Genomic DNA, 19,848 nt, shown 5'->3' with positions numbered 1-19,848 from the left:
ATAAGGTCCCGTGAAATGATTGCCTAGCTAAAGGGCTCTCTCTTTATGTGGCAGTTTGAGCAGACTTATGTCCATGATACATGACCCCACCTTAGACCTGTAAGTGTCTGAGTGGAAACTCTGCTTCCTACTCTGATGGAAAGTGGATCTCTAGCTCTTCAAAAAGCCTTCTGGAGCAGAGGAAGATGTCAGTGCTTTACCTATATCCCCATTTTCATGCATACATGGCTCCCCATGGCTGTCCCTCCTGCCAGCCAGCACCTACCAATCTGTGTAGGAGAGGCGTCCTCAGGCTGCTGCAGTGGGCTTGGAGTGTGGGCATGGAAAGCCAGAAGAGCCTAGGTATTTAAGGCTTCTGGGGCTTGAGGGCAGAGCCCTTGATCAATAACTGATGGGTGACTCCCTTGCCTCTGATTGAGACAGCTCTGAGGTGTGACCTGTCTTATCCTCAGAGCTCCCCTGTGGGACTGAGCAAAAGTTACTCTCCATGAAACTTTGCCTCATATCACAACCTTGGTAAACCTCTCTTCACTTTGTGGGCCCACTACCCTACTACCCACCCTAATAAAACACGATAACAGGAATTCGTGTCTTCAGGTCTCCTCAGGACCCCAGAGTAGACAGCTTGTTTACGTCTTCCTTGCTGCTTCTTCCCTGCACACACAGTTCTGATCACACCTGACTCCCTACCAGTCCTTAGACACATTCTGTGCAAGCCCCACTGTACTCTGCTCATCCTGCTTTCTTAACCCAGACTAATCATCTCCCCCCACCCCCCTTCGTATGTCATCATCTCTCCCATCCTTTAAGGACCAGACACGGGCCCCCTCTTCACCCCGTTCTGGATTATTCTCTTCCCACAGTAGTTTCTTTGTACTTGTATTGGGAGCCACTGTCATCATTTGTCTGGCATTGAGCTTGCTGTGTGGTAGAAGCCCTCTTCTCCCAGCAATCAGGACCAATAATAGTAGGTCAGTTCATAGACTAAGTCACGGAAGTCAAACACATACCCGCTCCCCCAGTGCATTTCTTAATCATGTATTTTAACTTAAAACAAATACATGTGCATTCATTTTCAGGTCTTCTAATATAGGGGCACTTTGTTTTGTTTGAGTATGGTTTCAGTGATTGCAATTCTGTCATATCCTCCTGGCATAAATTCTGACCCTAATGTATCCTAATCAACAGTTGCTAGTTTGCGTTTCTCTAAAGTGAAACAAAAACTTGAGAGTACTTTCAAAGTCAACCAAGTGCAAAAACCTTTCTACATATTCACCATCTTGTTCCTAATCTTTTACAGCTTGGAGCCCAAATATAATCCAATAGCAAATTTATTTTCAAATCTTTAGTTCTGATAAGTCGGTCAACCTAATTTTTATAGTAGCAGCTGTCTTTTGGGACTCTTCAATTTGTGACATTCAGTTATATAATTACAGCCACAAATAGGCCTGGCATAGAGCTTCGGGGACTAATGCAGCTGACTTAAGCATGCACTTCAGCTGATGGGAGCGGGCACGCACGGTCTTTGTAGAGGATTCTGCTCTTCGCTGGGAATGGAGAGCATTCGGGCAGATGAACAGAGCTTCCGTTGAATATATATCTCCTGGATAGAATGAAAATTCATTGAAAGCCGGGTCTCTCTCCATGTCCCCGTAGCACTTAGCAAAATGCCTTAAAATCATTACTACAAGAAGCCATTCCATATGTGTTGGTAGAATTGAATAAACTGTATTGAATTCTGCAACCTTTTTCTGAGTAGGAGTTGGTTGACTAATGTAAAATGGTAGTATGCCAGGACAGGATGTTGCCTTGGAATTTCCTTGCAAGCGTACCAAAAATACCCCAAGATATTAGCTATGTGCAGACTGTAAGATGACTCCCTCCTTTGGATTTCTTTCGTGTGTGACTATAATGCCATAAGACTTCACCTTTATTATTTTCTACTCCCACAAGATTTGAGGACTGTGTTTATACCAAGTCACCAGTGTATTTGAATTTCAGCTAGAAAGTAATGCAACATTAATAAATCCCAATAATGCATGTTTTGATCTCTACAAATACACTACACGTTAGTATGTGACACCTGCACATATAATTTTTTCTGCCAATATATTTTCCTACCCAAAGATCTCAGCTGAAAGCAAACAGAGCTTGCACTGGTTAACTGTTGTTGTATAGAAAGCTACCTTAAATCTTAGTGGCTTAAAACAACAATTTATTACTATCGTTCTTGATTCCGTGGGGTGACTGGACTCAGCTAGGTGGTTCTTATTTAAGGTCTCTCATACGGTTGAGGCTAGATGGTAGACTGAGGCTGAAGTCATCTGAGGGCTTGACTGGGCTGGTTGCTCCAGTTGGCCGTCTCATACTTGATGTTGGCTGCCAGCTAGGTAGGCACTCAGCTAGGCCTGCCGACTAGAGCACTGACGTGTGGCTTCTCCATGTGACTTGGACCTCACATCATGGGTTCCCAGAGGGAGAATCCCAAGAATATTCATTCCAAGAGAAGAAGTAGAAGCCGTTCATTTTAAGGCCAGGGCCCAAAAACTGGTACGTTATCACTTCTGCCATATTCTACTAGTCAAAGCAATCGCAGAGCCCACTCAGATCCAGAGAGGACAAATACCTCACCTCTCATTAGCCATGGTACCAAAAAAGCAGTTGATCTCTTTTATCTGTCATAATATCCATTCTAATTTTCCATTTGTGACTTTCACATAAACTAAAATTTACTGAAACCATCAAAACAATTAGAAAAGTCCTCTTACAAGGCACTCAAGTTAAAATAATTAAATATTAGATGGATAGTCTGTTCCACCATCTAATATCATTTGTGCCCCTGGCAAGATAGCTGAAAAAAATACTTCAAATGACTTCCCCACCTTTACTAATAAGTTTTAGCACCACCAAGAGGAAGCAAAGTAAGGCAAGGATTCCTTTTGTAATGGTATCAGTCTTTTTCGCTGAGGCTTGAACAGCCTTGGGCTTTCTTGTGGGTTTTGGGGTTTCTGAATTCTTTCAGTCTGCCCTCTCTCAGAAGAGAGCAGTTCTCAGCCCTTGACTCATTGCTCAGCAGTCAAGTTCCTGCAGGAAAAGTCTGAGGAAAGTACACTACTTTTCTTACCCTATTTATGAAAAATCAAAGTTCCGTTGACTCAGTGGCAAACGGGAGACCTATAGAACAGAGGCTGTGGGTATGTGCTCACACTGCATTTTTAAATTTTAAGTTTGATTTTGAGAAGACTGTAGATCCCCATGCTATTGTAAGAAATAATACAGAGAGATCCTATATACCCTTTACCCAGTTTCCCCCAACGGTCACATCTTACAAAGCTATAGTGCAATGCCACAACCAAGGTGGTGACATTGATACAATCCACTCATCTTATACAGATTTCCTCGGTTTTCGTTTGTGTGTTCGTGTATTTATTTCTGTGCGGTTTTGTCACATGTGTAGCTTTGTATATTCACCACTACAGCCAAGATACAGAATGGGTCCATCCCCACAAGGATCCTTCATGCTCTTTTATAACCACACCCACCTCCCCCCTGCCACCCCCATTCCTAACCCCTAGCAACCATGACTCTATTCTCCATATCTATTATTTTGTCATTTCAAAAATGTCATGTAAATGGAATCGTATAGTATGTATCCTATTAAGCTGACCTCTTTTCACTCAGCATAATTCTCTAGAGATTCACCCAAGTTGTTGTGTGTTTCAATAGCCATTCCTTTTTCTTGCTGAGTAGTACTCCATGGTATGGCTGTACCACAGTTTATTTAACCAGTTATCTATTGAAGGACATCTAGGTTGTTTCCAGTTTTGTACTGTAACAAATAAAGATGATACAAATATGTGTGTACAGATTTTTTTTCAGTGTGCACAGTCTTTTACTTCTCTGGGATAAACGCCCAAGAGTGCAAATTGCTAGGGTGTATGGTAGTTGTATGTTTAGTCTTTTAAGAAAATGCCAAACTGATCTCCAGAGTGGCTGAACCATTTTACAGTCCCACCAGCAATGTTGGAGTGAACCAGTTTTTCCTCATTGAGTTTTAATGATGTGAATTACCAGTATAGCTTTTCATAGTTGGTGGCTGGCAGCCCAATATGAACCAGACATTACTGCCTACTTGCCCCTTCTTGGACACTTAGGAAGGCCTTGAGACATCAAGGACAGACAGAGAGAAGAATCTTCTGGGGCTGTTTTCAGTGACATCTTTATTCCTGCCTCATACCCCAAATTATTTGGGTATGTTCAATGATGGGTCCAGTTCTCAATCCATCACAGGCACTCAGTGTCCATTGATTCACCGAACGTGTGTTATATATCTCCTCTCAAATTCCTTTTACTTTAGCGTTAAATGTTTTTTGGGGGTTTGTTTGTTTGTTTGTTTGCGGTACGCGGGCCTCTCACTGTTGTGGCCTCTCCCGTTGCGGAGCACAGGCTCCGGACGCGCAGGCTCAGCAGCCATGGCTCACTGGCCCAGCCGCTCCGCGGCATGTGGGATCTTCCCGGACCGGGGCACGAACCCGCGTCCCCTGCATCGGCAGGCGGACTCTCAACCACTGTGCCACCAGGGAAGCCCTTTAGCGTTGAATGTTATACTCAAATAGCTTCATAGAGTTTTCCAGCCTCTCTTTTCTCATGCCTGAGGCATCTCTTGAACCAATAAGTGCCAACATAGTTGAATGGGAATAAATTGTCACATTTACGCTACCAAGTAAATATTGTACATTCAAATATGGGCTACAAAATTACAAACCAAGCATTCTCACTTTTTCTTTTCACCTGTCTCCTCTTGGCCAGGTGGAATTTGCTGAGGATATCGGCCTTCAGTACAAAGGAGAGCTGACAGTCATTTTACGTTACATACCCCCAGAGGAGAACCTGACACCTCCACTAGGACAGCTTCAAGGTAGAGAAAACCAATCAATGACTTTGATCAGGGACATTCCATTTCTAGCAGTGTGGAAATAGGGATCAGGGGACTGTGTTACTTTTACATTACACAGATGAAATGGAAAGGTTTAGGTGTCACTGTCGTTTAAGGAGAGTCGAAAAGTATACACTGTGTATGGGGAAGGGTGTCAGATTCTTAGAAGGAAAGGACAGAGTTCATACTTAGAGACCAACCTTAATGTTGAGATTTGTTTCCTGGAAGTCCAGGACATATAGGATCTTCCCCCCTGCCGGGTGGAGTGGGGGGGTTAGGGGGAGATGGGGGATGGCCTGCTGAGAGGGGAGGCGCAGAAAGATGCTGTCTGGATTTATCATTCACAGCTGCTCAGGGCATCCTGAGAAAGGAATTAACCTGGAACAAAAAATACAAAGGAAAAATCCAGATGGAGTCAACTTTTTTTTTTTTTTTTTTTGCGGTACGCGGGCCTCTCACTGTCGTGGCCTCTCCCGCTGTGGAGCACAGGCTCCGGACGCGCAGGCCCAGCGGCCATGGCTCACGGGCCCAGCCGCTCCGCGGCATGCGGGATCCTCCCGGACCGGGGCACGAACCCGTGTCCCCTGCATCGGCAGGTGGACTCTCAACCACTGCGCCACCAGGGAAGCCTGGAGTCAACTTTTAAATCCCTTTTGCCCTTCTTCTTTCTTCAACTCCTACAGGCAGCCTCCTTTATCTTTCTTTTCCTATCACCCTTGTCATTGTGACCCTGTGCAACTGAATTACTATCTCTCAGCCTCAGTTGCCTCACTTCTTAGGGATATTGCAAGAATTGAATAGGTTCATTCATACAAAGCACTTAGAACAGTGTTAAATAAAGGTGGTGGTGGAGGCGGTCGTTATTCATGTCGAGCGTATGTCATCAGAATAAAAATGTGATGCGGGAAGAGTTTCCTCTCACCCCCAAATGTAATTGTGTCTGAGCTATAGCCTTTAGAGCTGGCCCAGCATGGAGTTGAAAATGTACGCGACTAAAATATCCAAGACGGGAGTTAGGAATTTTCTCTTTGGGGGTCTTGGCACATGTGTGTGGCTTTCATTGTAGCTGTTCCTCACAGAGAGCAGGGATGTGGCCCAGGCAGCTCTCGGGGTGTTTTCTATTTTATCCCTTTATATGTTATCGGGGAGTATTTAATTTTTTTTAATTTATTTGCTTATTTTTTTCAACGAAACTGAAAGATATATCCAGAAGGAATGCAGTGGTGTAAAAGCATTTAAGTGATTACATGGAAAAGTATACAATAATGTAAAGATCTCGTTCACTCTGAAAATGAAATAAATCTTTGTGGATTTTATTTGTAAATTTTGAAATGGAACCCATGATCTATCTCTTCCCTTCTTTTCTCTTTCTCTTCCCCTCCCACCATTCTCATTCTCTCTTTCTCTTTCATTCTCTCTCTTCCTCCCTCATTCTCTGTCTCTCTCTCTCTCTCTCTCTCTCTCTCTCTCTCTGGCTCTCTCTGTGGCTCTCTTTCTCTCTTTTTCTCTGATGGCTGATGCAGGAAAGAAGCCCTTTAAACGAGGAAAGAAGAAGGATTCTCCTGTCATCTCTGGAGGAATCCTAGAAGTGTTCATCAAAGAGGCGAAGAATTTGACAGCCGTGAAATCAGGAGGCACTTCTGATAGCTTTGTGAAGGGGTAATTTTGTTTGAGCTCATTTTCGATGGTACTTAATGGGAGATGAAAAGGTCTGTGATCCATGAGACGGTGGCTGTGGGGCTTCTGTGTTGTTCTTATTCTACATGTGTGCTAGGAAAGAACTCCCCTTCACTGCTGGCGCTTACATTGAAAACAATGCAAGAGAGATCTGCTTATTCTAGCTCTCAGCCTGCTTCTAGCATATTTCAGGATGTCCTGTGACTCTCGCCCTCAAGACTGGCAAATTTTCCTGTGAGGTTAGTTTCTCACAGGAGGAGAAAGTATGGTTTTCTACATGTAATATACTTGTATTGTGCTTTTTTATCATTTGGTGCTAACTGTATGCAACGTCAACAAAAATATTGGATCCTTGGTATTTTGCTGTCTTGGGGGAAATTGTAAAAAGTGGAGATGTCAGAGCATCATCCCTAGAGATACCCACTGGAGAGTGCCTTGGGGAAACTCCAAGACTGCCTCTTGGGCATTTGTGCCCACTTTGTGGAGCCCTGGGCAGTTTCTTGAGGGAATGCAGCCCTTTTAATGGACATTCTTACCCGTTCAAGGCAACCCAAACAACAAATCCCTCCTGATTTCTATTTGAGATTTTTCTCCTATAATTAGAAGAACTGGAACCAGCAGGATATTTTTCATTCATTGCAACAAACACATACATGCACACGTTCCAAGCACTAAGTCCTGCAGTTCCAAAAATAAGACACGGTCCCTGCTCTCACAGAGCATCACAAAATGCATAAGGTAAAACAAAGTCCCGTGATGCCAGCCATGAGGTTAATTCTTTGAGTCAGATGACAGTATCATTCCTCTCCTCAGTCCTTCTTAGAAAAGTATAATTTTTCCTACAAGGAAATGAGTCAATCCTTTATGCTCACACAGTCTAACTTTGGTAAGGGCGGTAATAAGGAGAAGCAGATGTCTGGGGCTTCCCCACTGGTGAGTGTGTGTGCCTGAATCCTGGTCCATCTGTCCTTGACTCTTTCTCCCAGGAGGTTTAAGCACAGAAGAAATGCTTTCTGTGGATTCTGCCGTTGAAATTTTCTTCCCCAGCCCTACCATCTAGCTCTGGCCGCTTCCTGCTCACTGGTGGGATAAGGGTATGGCTTCTCGCCCATGAACTCATTGTGGGCTTGCACGGATGACTTAACATCTTCTGGAATAGTTTTTACTTTATCATGTTGAACATTTATGAAGCAGAGATAATAAAGGACAGTATCATTCATTCATTCATTCATTCATTTATTTATTTATTTATTTATTTATTTATTTTCCTTTTTAAAGGCCAGTAACTTTCTAGTGAATTCTCTCCCTAGTTACACTTAAACATTGAGCTGATTTTAAAGGGACCTCAGATTTTTTGAAAAAGAGCATGAGAGAGCAAGAATAGACCTTTGTGTAACATTTAATCTTATATATCAGTAAATATTAGGTCTGTCCGTGAGCCAACATAACAGTGGCTTAAACAAGACAAAAGTTTTTTCTCTCATATGTAAACAAAGACTAAAGGTAAGTATCCCATTGGCCAGAGCTTAGTCACATGGCTATGTGAGCTACAAGGGAGGCTGCGGAATGTGGTCTTTATTCTGGACAATCTTGTTTCTAACTTTAAAAAAATGAGGATTTTTGTGTGTGTTTTTTGTTGTTTTGTTTTTTTAGAGAAATAGGGAGAGAATGAATTGGGAGGTAAGCAGTCTCTGTTTGGTACAGGAAATGAAATCTCAAGTGTCATAATGTATCTTCTTTATTGTAAGGTCATTTGTGGTCTTTTTCAGGTTTGATGTACTAATTTCATACCCATAAGTCTCCTTCCCTAAAGTCTGCTCCCTGACTCGTCAGGTACTGTGATCAAAAACAGAGTAGAGAAAATGAGACAGTGAAGGGAGGGAAACTGATAAAAATATGTTACTAGGCAGGTTACCACTGTGAGCAACTGGGGCTCAGTTCCACTTAGGAAGGAACTCTGTGGAATGTACCTTAGGATCATCCCTTCAAGGGACAGGGAAGCTGGGAGACTCATCCACCAATTTCTAAAACTCATTGGTTGAGGGTTGCTCCTGGGGACATTAAATTCCCAGTAATTCCAGGGTTTCCTGCACAGAAGCTGAGTCAGCTCACAGAGCACCAAAGTCCTTAATTAGAGAAGCAAAGAGACACAGGCACTTGAAGTAGGAAGCTGTCCACATGCCAGGAAGTGCTCATCGTGGCTTCATGTCACCTCAGAGGTGGGCCAAAGGTAATAGGAGGCAGAACATTATTACATAGTGTCTTCCACAGGAGGTATTTTCATTTCAGTAGGAGGGAAGGACCAATACAGGATTAGAAAGTAGAGGACGGGGGACTTCCCTGGTGGCACAGTGGATAAGACTGCGCTCCCAATGCAGGGGGCCCGGGTTCCATCCCTAGTCAGGGAACTAGATCCCACATGCATGCCACAACTAAGAGTTCGCATTGCCACAACTAAGGAGCTGCCTGGAGCCCGCCTGCCACAACTAAGGAGCCCACGTGCCGCAACTAAGACCCAGTGCAACCAAATAAATAAATAAATAAATATTTTTTAAAAAAGAGTGTGGGCATTTTACTGTTGCCCCACTTAAAAGAAATAATAAACCATTCCACTAAATAAACCCAGATTTAAGCATATGTGATGCTGGGAAATAAAATCAAATAGACACAGATAAACACACACACACACACACACATATGCATGCACGCATACACACACACGAGGAATTATGGGAAATTGACATGACTACGCAAGGGTGCCTTTTTCTGCTTTACTGTCTCACTGATGGCTTGATTGTGTTTTCTCCTGCAGCTACCTGCTCCCTGATGATAGCAAAGCCACCAAGCACAAAACTCTGGTAATAAAAAAGAGTGTCAACCCTCAGTGGAATCATACTTTCGTGTTCACTGGCCTGCATCCCCAGGATATAAAGAATGTTTGCCTAGAACTTACCGTCTGGGACAAGGAGGCCTTTTCCAGCAACATCTTTCTGGGAGGAGTTCGTTTGAATTCTGGAAGCGGTGAGGGACTTGGTAAACCTGAGATAGTCTGTGACTTGGCATGGGGCAGGGGAGTGGTTCCTGCAGGTTTGATGTGTCCTAAGTATATATGTAGTTTCCTCTTAGCCGACTCTCGAAATTTCCACAGATGCTCTATTACTTTAGCCAAGGATTGGTTCATTGTTAAAATTACTACTATGTAACTTTGTATCCTTCAGCTACAAGTGTGGGGTGTATAATGCTTATATTCAGTCCTTTCATAAAATACCATTTACACTTTAGTCTAAGTGAATTTCAACTACTTTCTTGAGCCTTACTTCAGGATTTTCTCGGGAGAGGATCACTAAGACAGCACATGCTTCTGACCGGGGAGAAAAGGACTTCCAAGACGAACTTGACTTCAACCTCTTCTCAGTTTTGTCCACGCTTGCAGCCATTACACTGCTTGAATCGAAAGGAAATCCATTTTTCCCCTAAAAAATAATGTCTCGTGTTGTTCAAACAGGTCATGGAAACACACCACTGATTCCACAAGACACAGCTTTAACAGGGCGAATTGGGGAGGGTGGGGGGAATTACAGCAGTAGAGCACGTGTATAGATTCGGCAGAGCCAGGACTAGCTCTGCCACTAAAACAAAAACTCCCAGTCAGCCTGTTCTTCTGTTGTGTTAACTCAGTCTAGATGAGCCAGCTTTCTACTTAAACTACCAAAGTGAGGGAGAAATGAGCCCCTAGGGCCATCCTGGTTTGTTCCACATCATCTAGGCAGAGGAGAGTAACGCAGGCTACAAAGGATGTAGTCCATGCTAACTCCACTCACTAGATATGGTGAGAACAAGCCACTGAAGGGCTCTCTGGTCAGCGGGTCCGCCTCAGAGGTTGATAGGTGTCTTCCAGAAGATCAGAACGTTTCATTTGTAAAGTGTACTGCTTCCCTTTCCCTTCTTTAGGTGTGAGCCATGGGAAGACCGTGGATTGGATGGACTCTCAGGGGGAAGAGCAACGCCTCTGGCAGAAGATGGTAGACAATCCTGGGACTCTGGTAGAGGGCGTGCTCATGCTCCGTGCCAGCATGGGGAAGAGTAAGCTCTGAAGGTACCAGTTCTCCAAAATGAGGCCTCTTGGGACTGTCTGGGTGTTATTTCCTACCAGTAGCAGGCTTGGGACCTGGAGTCTGCTTCCCTGCCATTTCTTACCTGAGGGTATTGGGACATGAGAGGAGAGATATCAGTGTTATGAACACCTAGAGTCTTGCCGGGTGTGTGAAAAAGCATGTACCTCTCTATGTGCATGGGCCAGGGCTTTTTTGATTGCATGATAGAAAGTATACCACACTGTCGTGTCAACAAGCAAATTGTGCAATGATTCATAGGTTTTATACCGTAGGGGAAATGGTGCGTGCTTATTTGAAGCTGCAGTTGAGATTGGGAGTCCCCAGACTTTTTCTAATTGTGAGTGGCTTTACGTTTTCTCAAGGTTTGAGGGAAAAGGGGGCCACTTGGAATGTAGACCACTTGAAGAGTAAGAAGAGGGGATAGTGGGAATCCCCATGATCCAAAGAAGGCATTGTGGGTATGGACGCTGGGGCAAGGGCATGGCCCTCTTATGGTGGCCAACTTGTAGATTAACCGGGTAGGTTTTCAAGGTGAACTGAGGTTTTTCTGTGGTGACTATGTAATTGCTACTGTAAATCATCCCACTTTTGGGAGTGAAGAGAGCTAAATCATTACACCAGAACAATAGATGTAAACCAGGATTGACCCGGCAAACTTGGGAGGTAGAGTCACCCTAATTATGACCTAGCCATCGTAGACATTTATTTTATAAAATGTTCTAAGCTATTAACTAAGAGGGAATAAGAAGCAATGCACATTTTTCGGCCCCTACTTGTGTTATGTCTACGATATCCCATTGCTCAAAGGAAGTCATATGGCCAAGCCCCAAATCAAGAGGCAGGGGAACATACTCTACTCACACTGAAGCCAGGGCAAGAGCGAGGATGCAGGAAGGAATGAAGGAATGTGGCCAGGAGTTCAATCTACCTTACCTTCTGTCACCTGGGATTCCAGAGACTTTAGCCACCAAACTTAGATATGAAGGGAGTTAAAGCTGAAAGGGACCTCAGACCTGGTTCCTCATTTTGAAGATTCCAAATCTGCAGCCCAGAAAGCAGAAATGACTTGCCCAAGGTATTATAGAAGCTGTGAGTGTATCCAGACTTAAATCCAGGGTGTGACCCCTAGGCCAGTGTTCTTTTCACTGTGGTCTTTGGCGTGATCCGATGCTTATCGTGATGGACAGGAGGACCTAGACCAAGGGAGGTGGAGCAGAGTCTGATTATTTGTGTATGAACGTAACTGACCCAATCCTCTTCTGGAGTCATGTTCGAACCCCTCAGCTCATTTTTTCACTCGAATTCATGTATTGATAAAATCCTTAAAAGGATAGATACTGAATTTTACTAGTAGGAAAGCTAGAATCGTCTTCAGGCTTATTCTAGCTAATTGTTCCATATTCTGAATTTCTTCTTGAATTTTGAAAACAGGTTTAAGAATATATTTAGCATTATTCTTAGAAAGGGGAATAAGCAATCCATATTCATTATTATTAAAAAAAACAGGCTCTCTAATTCTAGAAAATTGAAGTTATTAGTCTAGTGTAGCTTAGTGCATATGGTACATTTTTTTAAACTCACACCCATATCTCTATGTTGCCCTTCTTAAAAACAGAAAACAAAAAGTGTACCATCATCACTACTTCCTATATTGGAAATATAAATTGTCTTCAGACTTGATACGACTGAGTATGTCTTCAGAGACATTTTAGGGGAGGTGAGAGAGGGTGGCGATGGTGAAGCCTGGAGACACCTCTAAAGTCGACAAAATGAGGCAGATTTATTCACTAATAATAAAAGTGGCAAAATTAATCAATTCCAAAATTTATAACTCGAACTCAAGATGAGCATGAACTTTATGTATTCAGACCTTTGCCACGGTCAGAGCAGTTCTGTGTCGTGACTTCATAAAATCCAACATCTAACTGGGTATTTCCATAACGCAAGACCCAGGTGTGCCTAAGTTCATCAGAAACCCGTTGGTGTGGCTCTTAAAAATAAAAGGTAAATTGATCTTTAGGTTACTCTTTTTTAAGTATAGTGTAGAAGTACAAAAAATATTTTTAATCTAAGTGATACATGTGAATGGCATAAAACTCAAATGGTTCAAAATTGTGAAAATTAAGTCCTACCCCTTCCTCTTCCGTATCAGAATATATTGACAGCCTCATTCTTTTTTATGGCAACAGGGTATTACATTATGGGATATATTAAATTTATTTAACCAGTCCTATCAAATGCCACATTAAATATGGTTAACTAAGCTATCTATGTTTGGTGGCTTTTCTAAGCAATCTTTTTTTCAAAACTAAACACTTTGAAATTCAGAATGAGATGTGTATATTGCACAGCGATTCTATTTCTGGGTATTTATCTTACAGAGATAGATACATATGTGAGAAATGAGTACATACAAGGGTATTGCTTGCAGAAGATTGGAAACAACCCAAAAGCCCTTCAATAGAGGCCTTTGGCAATATCATACATGCCTAATTTTTCTGTTTCATTAATTGTTCCCTTTCCTTCTCTGTTAAAGATTGTTAACATTGGATTCTTTGATGCTTGTTCTTTCTTTTCTCCTCCCTTTATCCATCCTCTCCGGCATTATCATGTATTGTATGCTCATGGTTTTATGATTACTTATATGCTTATAACTGCAGATTCACATCCCGAACCCAGATCCTTCCTCTCAGCCCCGGATCCAACCGCCTATATGATATCTCCACCAAGATAGCACATGCTCTTGACATACTCAAAAATGAACTCTTTATTCTACCTTCTCTCTTACACCCATGTCTTTCTACTCCAGTACATCCTGTCTCAGTACCTGGTACCATCGTCCACCAGGTTATGCTAACTAGACACTGGATAGTAATCTTTTTTTTTATTGACATATAGCTGACTTAACAATATTATGTTAGTTTCAGCTGTACAACATAGTAATTTGATATTTCTATACTACAGTTATTCTAAAACGTTGAGAATATTCTATGTGCTGTACACTACATCCTTGTAACTTATTTATTTGATACCTAGCAGTTTGTACCTCTTAACTCCCTTCATCTGTTTTGCCCCTCCCCCCATCCCTCTCCCCTCTGGTAACCACTACTTTGTTCTCTGTATCTGTGAACTGTTTCTTTTTTAAATTTTATTTATTTATTTATTTTTGGCTGCGTTGGGTCTTCGTTGCTGTGCGCAGGCTTTCTCTACTTGTGGCAAGCGGGGGCTACCCTTCATTGCAGTGCGTGGGCTTCTCATTGTGGTGGCTTCTCTTGTTGCAGAGCATGGGCTCCAGGCACGCAGGCTTCAGTAGTTGTGGTGCGTGGGCTCAGTAGTTGTGGCTCGCGGACTCTAGAGCACAGGCTCAGTAGTTGTGGCGCACGGGCTTTGTTGCTCCGCGGCATGTGGGATCTTCCCGGACCAGGGCTCGAACCCGTGTCCCCTGCATTCAGATTCTTAACCACTGCACCACCAGGAAAGTCCCCTGTTTCTGTTTTGTTATATTTGTTCATTCGTTTTATTTTTCAGATCCTACATATAAGTGAAAACACAGTATTTGTCTTTCTCTGACTTATTTCACTAAGCATAATGCCCTCCAAGTCCATCCATGTTGCTGCAAATGGCAAAATTTTGTTCTTTTTCCATTGTATATATCTACCACAGCTTCTTTATCCATTCATCTGTTGATGGGCACTTAAGTTGCTTTCACACCTTGGCTATTGTGAATAGTGCTGCTGTGAACATTGGGTGCATATATCTTTTCAAATGAGTGATCTTTGATTTATGCCTCTTCCTTACCCCGAGGCAAAATCAATCAGGGCATCATATTGATTCTACCTCCTAAATATCTCAAAAGCCTGTCCAGTTCTCACCATCTCCATGCCACCACCCGAGTACAAGCCACCGTTATGCCTCTCTACGATTATTACAGGTTTCCTAGCCGCTATCTTTGCAACCACTCTTGCCCTCCCTCAATCCACTCTCCATACGGTGGCCAGATTTTCCCAGCATGTTATTTTTAAATGTTCAAACATGCAGAAAAGTTGAAATGATTTTACAGTGAGCCCTTATACCTACCACCTAAATTCGATTTCTACCGCTAGCTATACTTTCTCATCATTGTCTATCTGTACATCCTCAAAGTGCTCTTTTAAAAAAATGCACATCTGATCATGCCTTAAAACCCTCCGTGGCTTTCCATCGCCCTGAGAATAAAATCCAAATTCTTGCTCGGGGCCTGCCAAGCCCTGTCTGAGATGGTTGCTTCCTCCTCTCCAGCTCACCCCGGGCCATGCCTCTTTCTCTCTCCCCTGCTCTTCAGCCACGCAATGCATTTTTCTGCTTCTCAATCGTGCCAGCCTTTACTCCATCTCATGGCCTTTGCAAAGGAATCTCCTTGCTTGTTCTCCTCATTGGCCTGATTTCCATTCATCATCCAGGTCTTGAACATTACCTGCTCAGGGAAACCTCTCCTGACCCCCTTCTGCCTGACTAGGTCACAACAGCCTGCCTCTCTTTCCCCTTCATTACATACATCGCCATTTTCATAAATGATTCACGTAATGAGTCCTTTAATGCCTGTGTCAGTTCACTCCCCACCACATCCCTAGAATGTAAGATTCAGAAGGGCAGAGACAATATTTATATTTAAATTGTTTCACAGCTATATCCCCTGTGCTTAGTTCAGAGTAGGTAATTTGAAAATATTTGTGGATTAAGTGAAAATGAAAAAAAAAAAAAGTAACATCAGAGAATGTGAGACCAGATAAGGAAACTGGGACCCACATAGATCAAGAAAAATCTCCGACTGTGATTGCCGATTGATCTTTTAAAAGCAACGTTTCTATAAGTACTTTAGTTACAACCCTAAACAGCTCATTCCAGCTTCTCTTGGCATAGATAAAAGCAGAGTGAGCTCTCCAGCCCAGCATCTCAGCTTCTCAGAAGAAGAGACCATGGCCTTGCCTGGAAGATCCTACTCCTTATTTGGAGCGCCCTCAATTTTCCCTCAGTTGAATCAGACAAGTTGTAAAGGGACATGGGCAACCTTACAGGCCTGACCTGATCCATTCAGTTTGTAAATAGCACCCGCAGGGTATGTGGAAGATCCAGTGAATCGGCTCTCATTTTGCTTATGTTGTTACTGTCATTGGAATTATCAGGAGGTAGATTTTCCAGGTCACAAAAGCACCAACAGCAAAGATATTTTGATGGGACTTTTTATTTTGGCGTCCTTTTCCTTAAGAAATTTAAACAAGTATATGACCAGTCATCATTAAGTATTGATACATAACTAATGTGTGAATTGAGCCCCCTCGATTCACAGTAATAGCAGCAGCAGCATCACCTGCTACCCCAACGTTTCTGTTGTGCGGGGGAGGAGAAACCTGTGGAAAAAATAAGGGCAAACCCACTTTTAGAAGCAAAGTGGATGAAGATATCAAGTCCCAGAAGCATCACAGAAAGAAATACTGTGGCATTTTGGGCTGTGATCAGTGTTTGTTTTTTCTTCCACGTAGATATTTCACCCTAAACTGAGCATTGCTTTTAGAAGTTGGCAGAAGGGCTTTCCTCCCACAATGGTATATTTATGGCCTCTGAAATTAAAGAAAATAAATAGGACGAGGAAGTTTATATAGGCAAAACTATAACAAAAATCAGATCTTGCAAGGTTTGAGCAAAGAGCCGTGGAAATTGGGCCACATCAAGGATTCCAAAAGATTATCTGAATCATCTGGGGTATGAATTTAATACATTGATTCCAGAGCATTGCTCCAAACCTACTGAACAAAGTCTCCAGAAAACTTCATCATTTTTATCAAGCTTCTTAGGTGATTCTAATAAAGTGGATCACAGTTTGAGAAAGACTGCATTAGAGGACAAATTATCTTGACTCTATTATTTGGACCCACTCTACATCATGATGACAGATTGGCTTTGGCTAACTTGGACATTATTAATTGCAAGGCAACCATGGTGAGGTGGAAGGAGCCCAAACTTGAACTCGGATTGACATAAGCTCAAGTCTTGACTACTTACCAGGCATGTGACCTCAGTCAAGTTAATTATCCAATCTAGGCCTTGATCTAGTTGCCTGTAAAATAGGGATAATTGGGCTGCCTTGTAGTAATTGAAGATATCAAATGAGGTAATATATGTGAATATGCTTTGTAAATTTTAACCCACTGTGAAAAACAGAAAAGGTCATTATTAGTGATCTAGAGATAGCAATCTGCAGTTCATAATCTCTTAGGCCCTTCTTTTCCTGGGTGCTTGGCTAGGTCTTGATCATTCTATGTACAATGAAGTGGTCTCCAGTGTACAGCAACAATACAAAAAAAAAAAAAAAACCCTTACTTTGTTATGTCACGCATTGTGGAATTTCCTACTGCATCTGATTAGATAGTAAGTCTTGCAAAAGTGTTTAATTTGAGGGAGAGAAAAACTGGTCCGTTTTTCGTTAAGATGTTGTGGAACCCATAAGCCAACTATCTTTCCACCCTTTTCCTTAACGTTCTTTCAGTGTAATGACCGTCTCTTTCTATGGCCCATTGCTTCTCCCCTATGTCAGGGAGATCACACCTACCTTCTTCACAGGGATGTTGTTCAGAATCACACTTTTTATCCACAGAAGGAAAGTTACCATCCTCTCAAAAGAAATTCTATAGAAATACAAACTGCTGTTGTCATTATGAGGAATGCGTAGTGTTTCACAGATTAGCAATTGGACCTCATTTACCACATTAGAATTTATTAAACTATTCTGGCAGAGGGTTCCTTTCATACTTGGAGAAGGGAGGTGGAGTATATAGTTAGTATTGCCTATAAGTGACAAAATAGATCATATTTTTCTCTCCAGTATTTCAGCACAAGAGGATAATTGTCTCTAATCGTTTTCCTTTTTCTCTGATTGAGGCAGACACTAATAAAACAAGTAAAATATTTTATTATAATAGTTATGGCCAAAGTTTAAATCATGGGTGTTTGCTGAGGAAAAAAAGTCCGTAGAAGAGCAGAGAAGTAGATATGGATTTGAATCAAAATATTTTCTTTTTATCCCTTTGTTGTTAGATCTGCTTACTTTGGGAAAGGAATCTGACTCTTCTTTCTAAGCATGTTTTTCTACTTAGCCAGAGGTTCATTTTGTCTTCAGAAAGTTGAAACTTGTTCGTGCAGATCCATGGGAATTGATGAGTCCTAACAGTAAAATTTTTTGAATCTTTCACATTTGGAAACAAGGAAGGAAGGGAGCCATTCCACCACAAAACAGTTTATGTCAATCATTTATGTTTGAACTGTAGTTAGAGTGATTGAGTGTTGGGAATATATTTTCTTTTCCATCCTTTCCAATATTCATTATTCATAAATTGACATTTTTGAAGAGAGATCATTGGCTTTCAGTTGATATGAAGAAAGAAATGTCTAGACTTTCCTGAATCTTCTTGCTTTTGACCTTCTTCACTACCCACAATTAATTAGTCCTTCTTGATTCCTAAATATCGTCTTACATTGTGCCTCTGACTGATGGGGTGCAGCCCAGAACCTTAGGAGATGCCCTCAATGCTTTATGCCACTTGGATTAATGGAAATGTTATTATTAATTTTCAGCTCTTTCCTATCACCTCCGAACCCAGCTCTGTTAGAGTCATTTTTTTTGCAAAGCATCTGAATTCGCAAAGCCGGGTTGGGGTGAGGGGGGTTGCCCTGGCTGCTTCCCAGGGTGTCAAATTTTAAGGGGTACTAAACATCCCTGAAAAGGTAATGAGGTAGGGAACTCCTCTCAAGAAAAGTATGGTATTAGCAGGAAGAAATAATGTCTGCTTGAGTAGATAAGTGAGGAGGGGACCCCATAGCTGAAGAGCAATTCATGGTTGATGAAAGACAGGTCTGATGAGAGACAGGGTTTCTGTTTTGCTGAACGGGGGATATAACTTGGGCCAGGCATGAATTGCTAAGGACATAGGGAGAGGGGGTTTGCCTCCACTGGAGATTCCCCTCCATTGGAGATATCCTTTATCCCTTCCACCAGGCAGGATTCCTCAAAATAAACAGTGTAAATGAACCTCTGAGGCGGGCACCACATCATCGAGGCAAGAACTGGCCCAACTCTGAATGCGCTAGGTCCCCGTTCCTGGATTGAGTGTAGCTGTCACAGGCAGGCTGTTTTGCTCTGGGCCTGAAGATGAGTCCAAGGGTTTAGTGGACTGGAGAGGGAAGACACACTTTCAGTACCCTAAGAACAGCTGAGGATCACTGGGTTCCTGGGACATTGGAATGGCAGCTCTCCTTGGGAAGAAGTATGAGCGGTAATTTTCCAAACTCTGCCAGTGACCAGGTCACCTATATCTGCCTTGTCACTGGCACCCGCCTGCTTTGGCTGCCAATTTACTCTCCTAAGCTCCTGCTCTGATACGAAGTTGATCTCTTTGTTTGTTTTTAAATTAATCGACTTTAGACTGAGAAGTTAGAGCAGTATTAGGTTTACAGAAAAATTAAGCAGAAAGTAAGAGTCCCATATACTACCACTCCCCTCCCCCTGCAAGTGTCTCCTGTAATTAACATCTTTCATTGGTGCGGTATGTTTATTATAATTGATTAACCAATATTGGTACATTATTATTAATTAAAGTCCATAGTTTATATTAGGGTTCATTCTTGGTGTTTTACAGTTGTATGGGTTTTAGCAAGTGCCTAATATCATGTATCCACAATTACATTATCATACAGAATCATTTTGCTGCCCTAAAAATCCCCTGTGCTCCAACCTCTTGCAACCACCGGTCTTTTTTACGGTCTCTTTTTTTTTTTTTTTTACTGTGTCTATATATTTTTCAGGATGTCATGTAGTTGGAATCATACAGGATATAGCCTCTTCTGACTTGCTTCTTTCACTTATCGATATGCATTTAAGGTTCCTCCATGCCTTTTTGTGGCTTGGTAACTCATTTATGTCTTTTTTTCATTGTGGTAAGAGCACTTAACGTGAGATCTACCCTCTTAACAAATTTTTAAGTGCACGATACAGTATCACTGTTTTTAGTGGGGGAGAGGGAGAGAGAGGGAGAGAGAGAGGGAGAGGGGGAGGGAGGGAGATGGAGAGAAGGTTGAAAGATCTAAGAA

The 19,848-nt window shown here is 42.2% G+C and overlaps 1 protein-coding gene across 1 annotated transcript in view; it reads left to right on the top strand.

Annotated features, from left to right (window-relative positions):
• SYTL5 (synaptotagmin like 5) overlaps positions 1-19,848 on the top strand; it is a 224,196-nt gene that overhangs the window by 193,024 nt on the left and 11,324 nt on the right. The window contains exons 15-18 of the mRNA XM_060292910.1: positions 4,810-4,918; positions 6,460-6,595; positions 9,426-9,634; positions 10,565-10,709. Coding sequence (XP_060148893.1) covers positions 4,810-4,918; positions 6,460-6,595; positions 9,426-9,634; positions 10,565-10,707 — 597 coding nt within the window. The 3' untranslated portion in view covers positions 10,708-10,709. The remainder of the gene's footprint in view (positions 1-4,809; positions 4,919-6,459; positions 6,596-9,425; positions 9,635-10,564; positions 10,710-19,848) is intronic.

Source organism: Globicephala melas, chromosome X, assembly GCF_963455315.2.
Source record: "Globicephala melas chromosome X, mGloMel1.2, whole genome shotgun sequence".
NCBI classification, from domain to species: domain Eukaryota; kingdom Metazoa; phylum Chordata; class Mammalia; order Artiodactyla; family Delphinidae; genus Globicephala; species Globicephala melas.
Note: the sequence above shows the minus strand (reverse complement) of the source record. Positions and strands in the feature narration are given on the sequence as shown.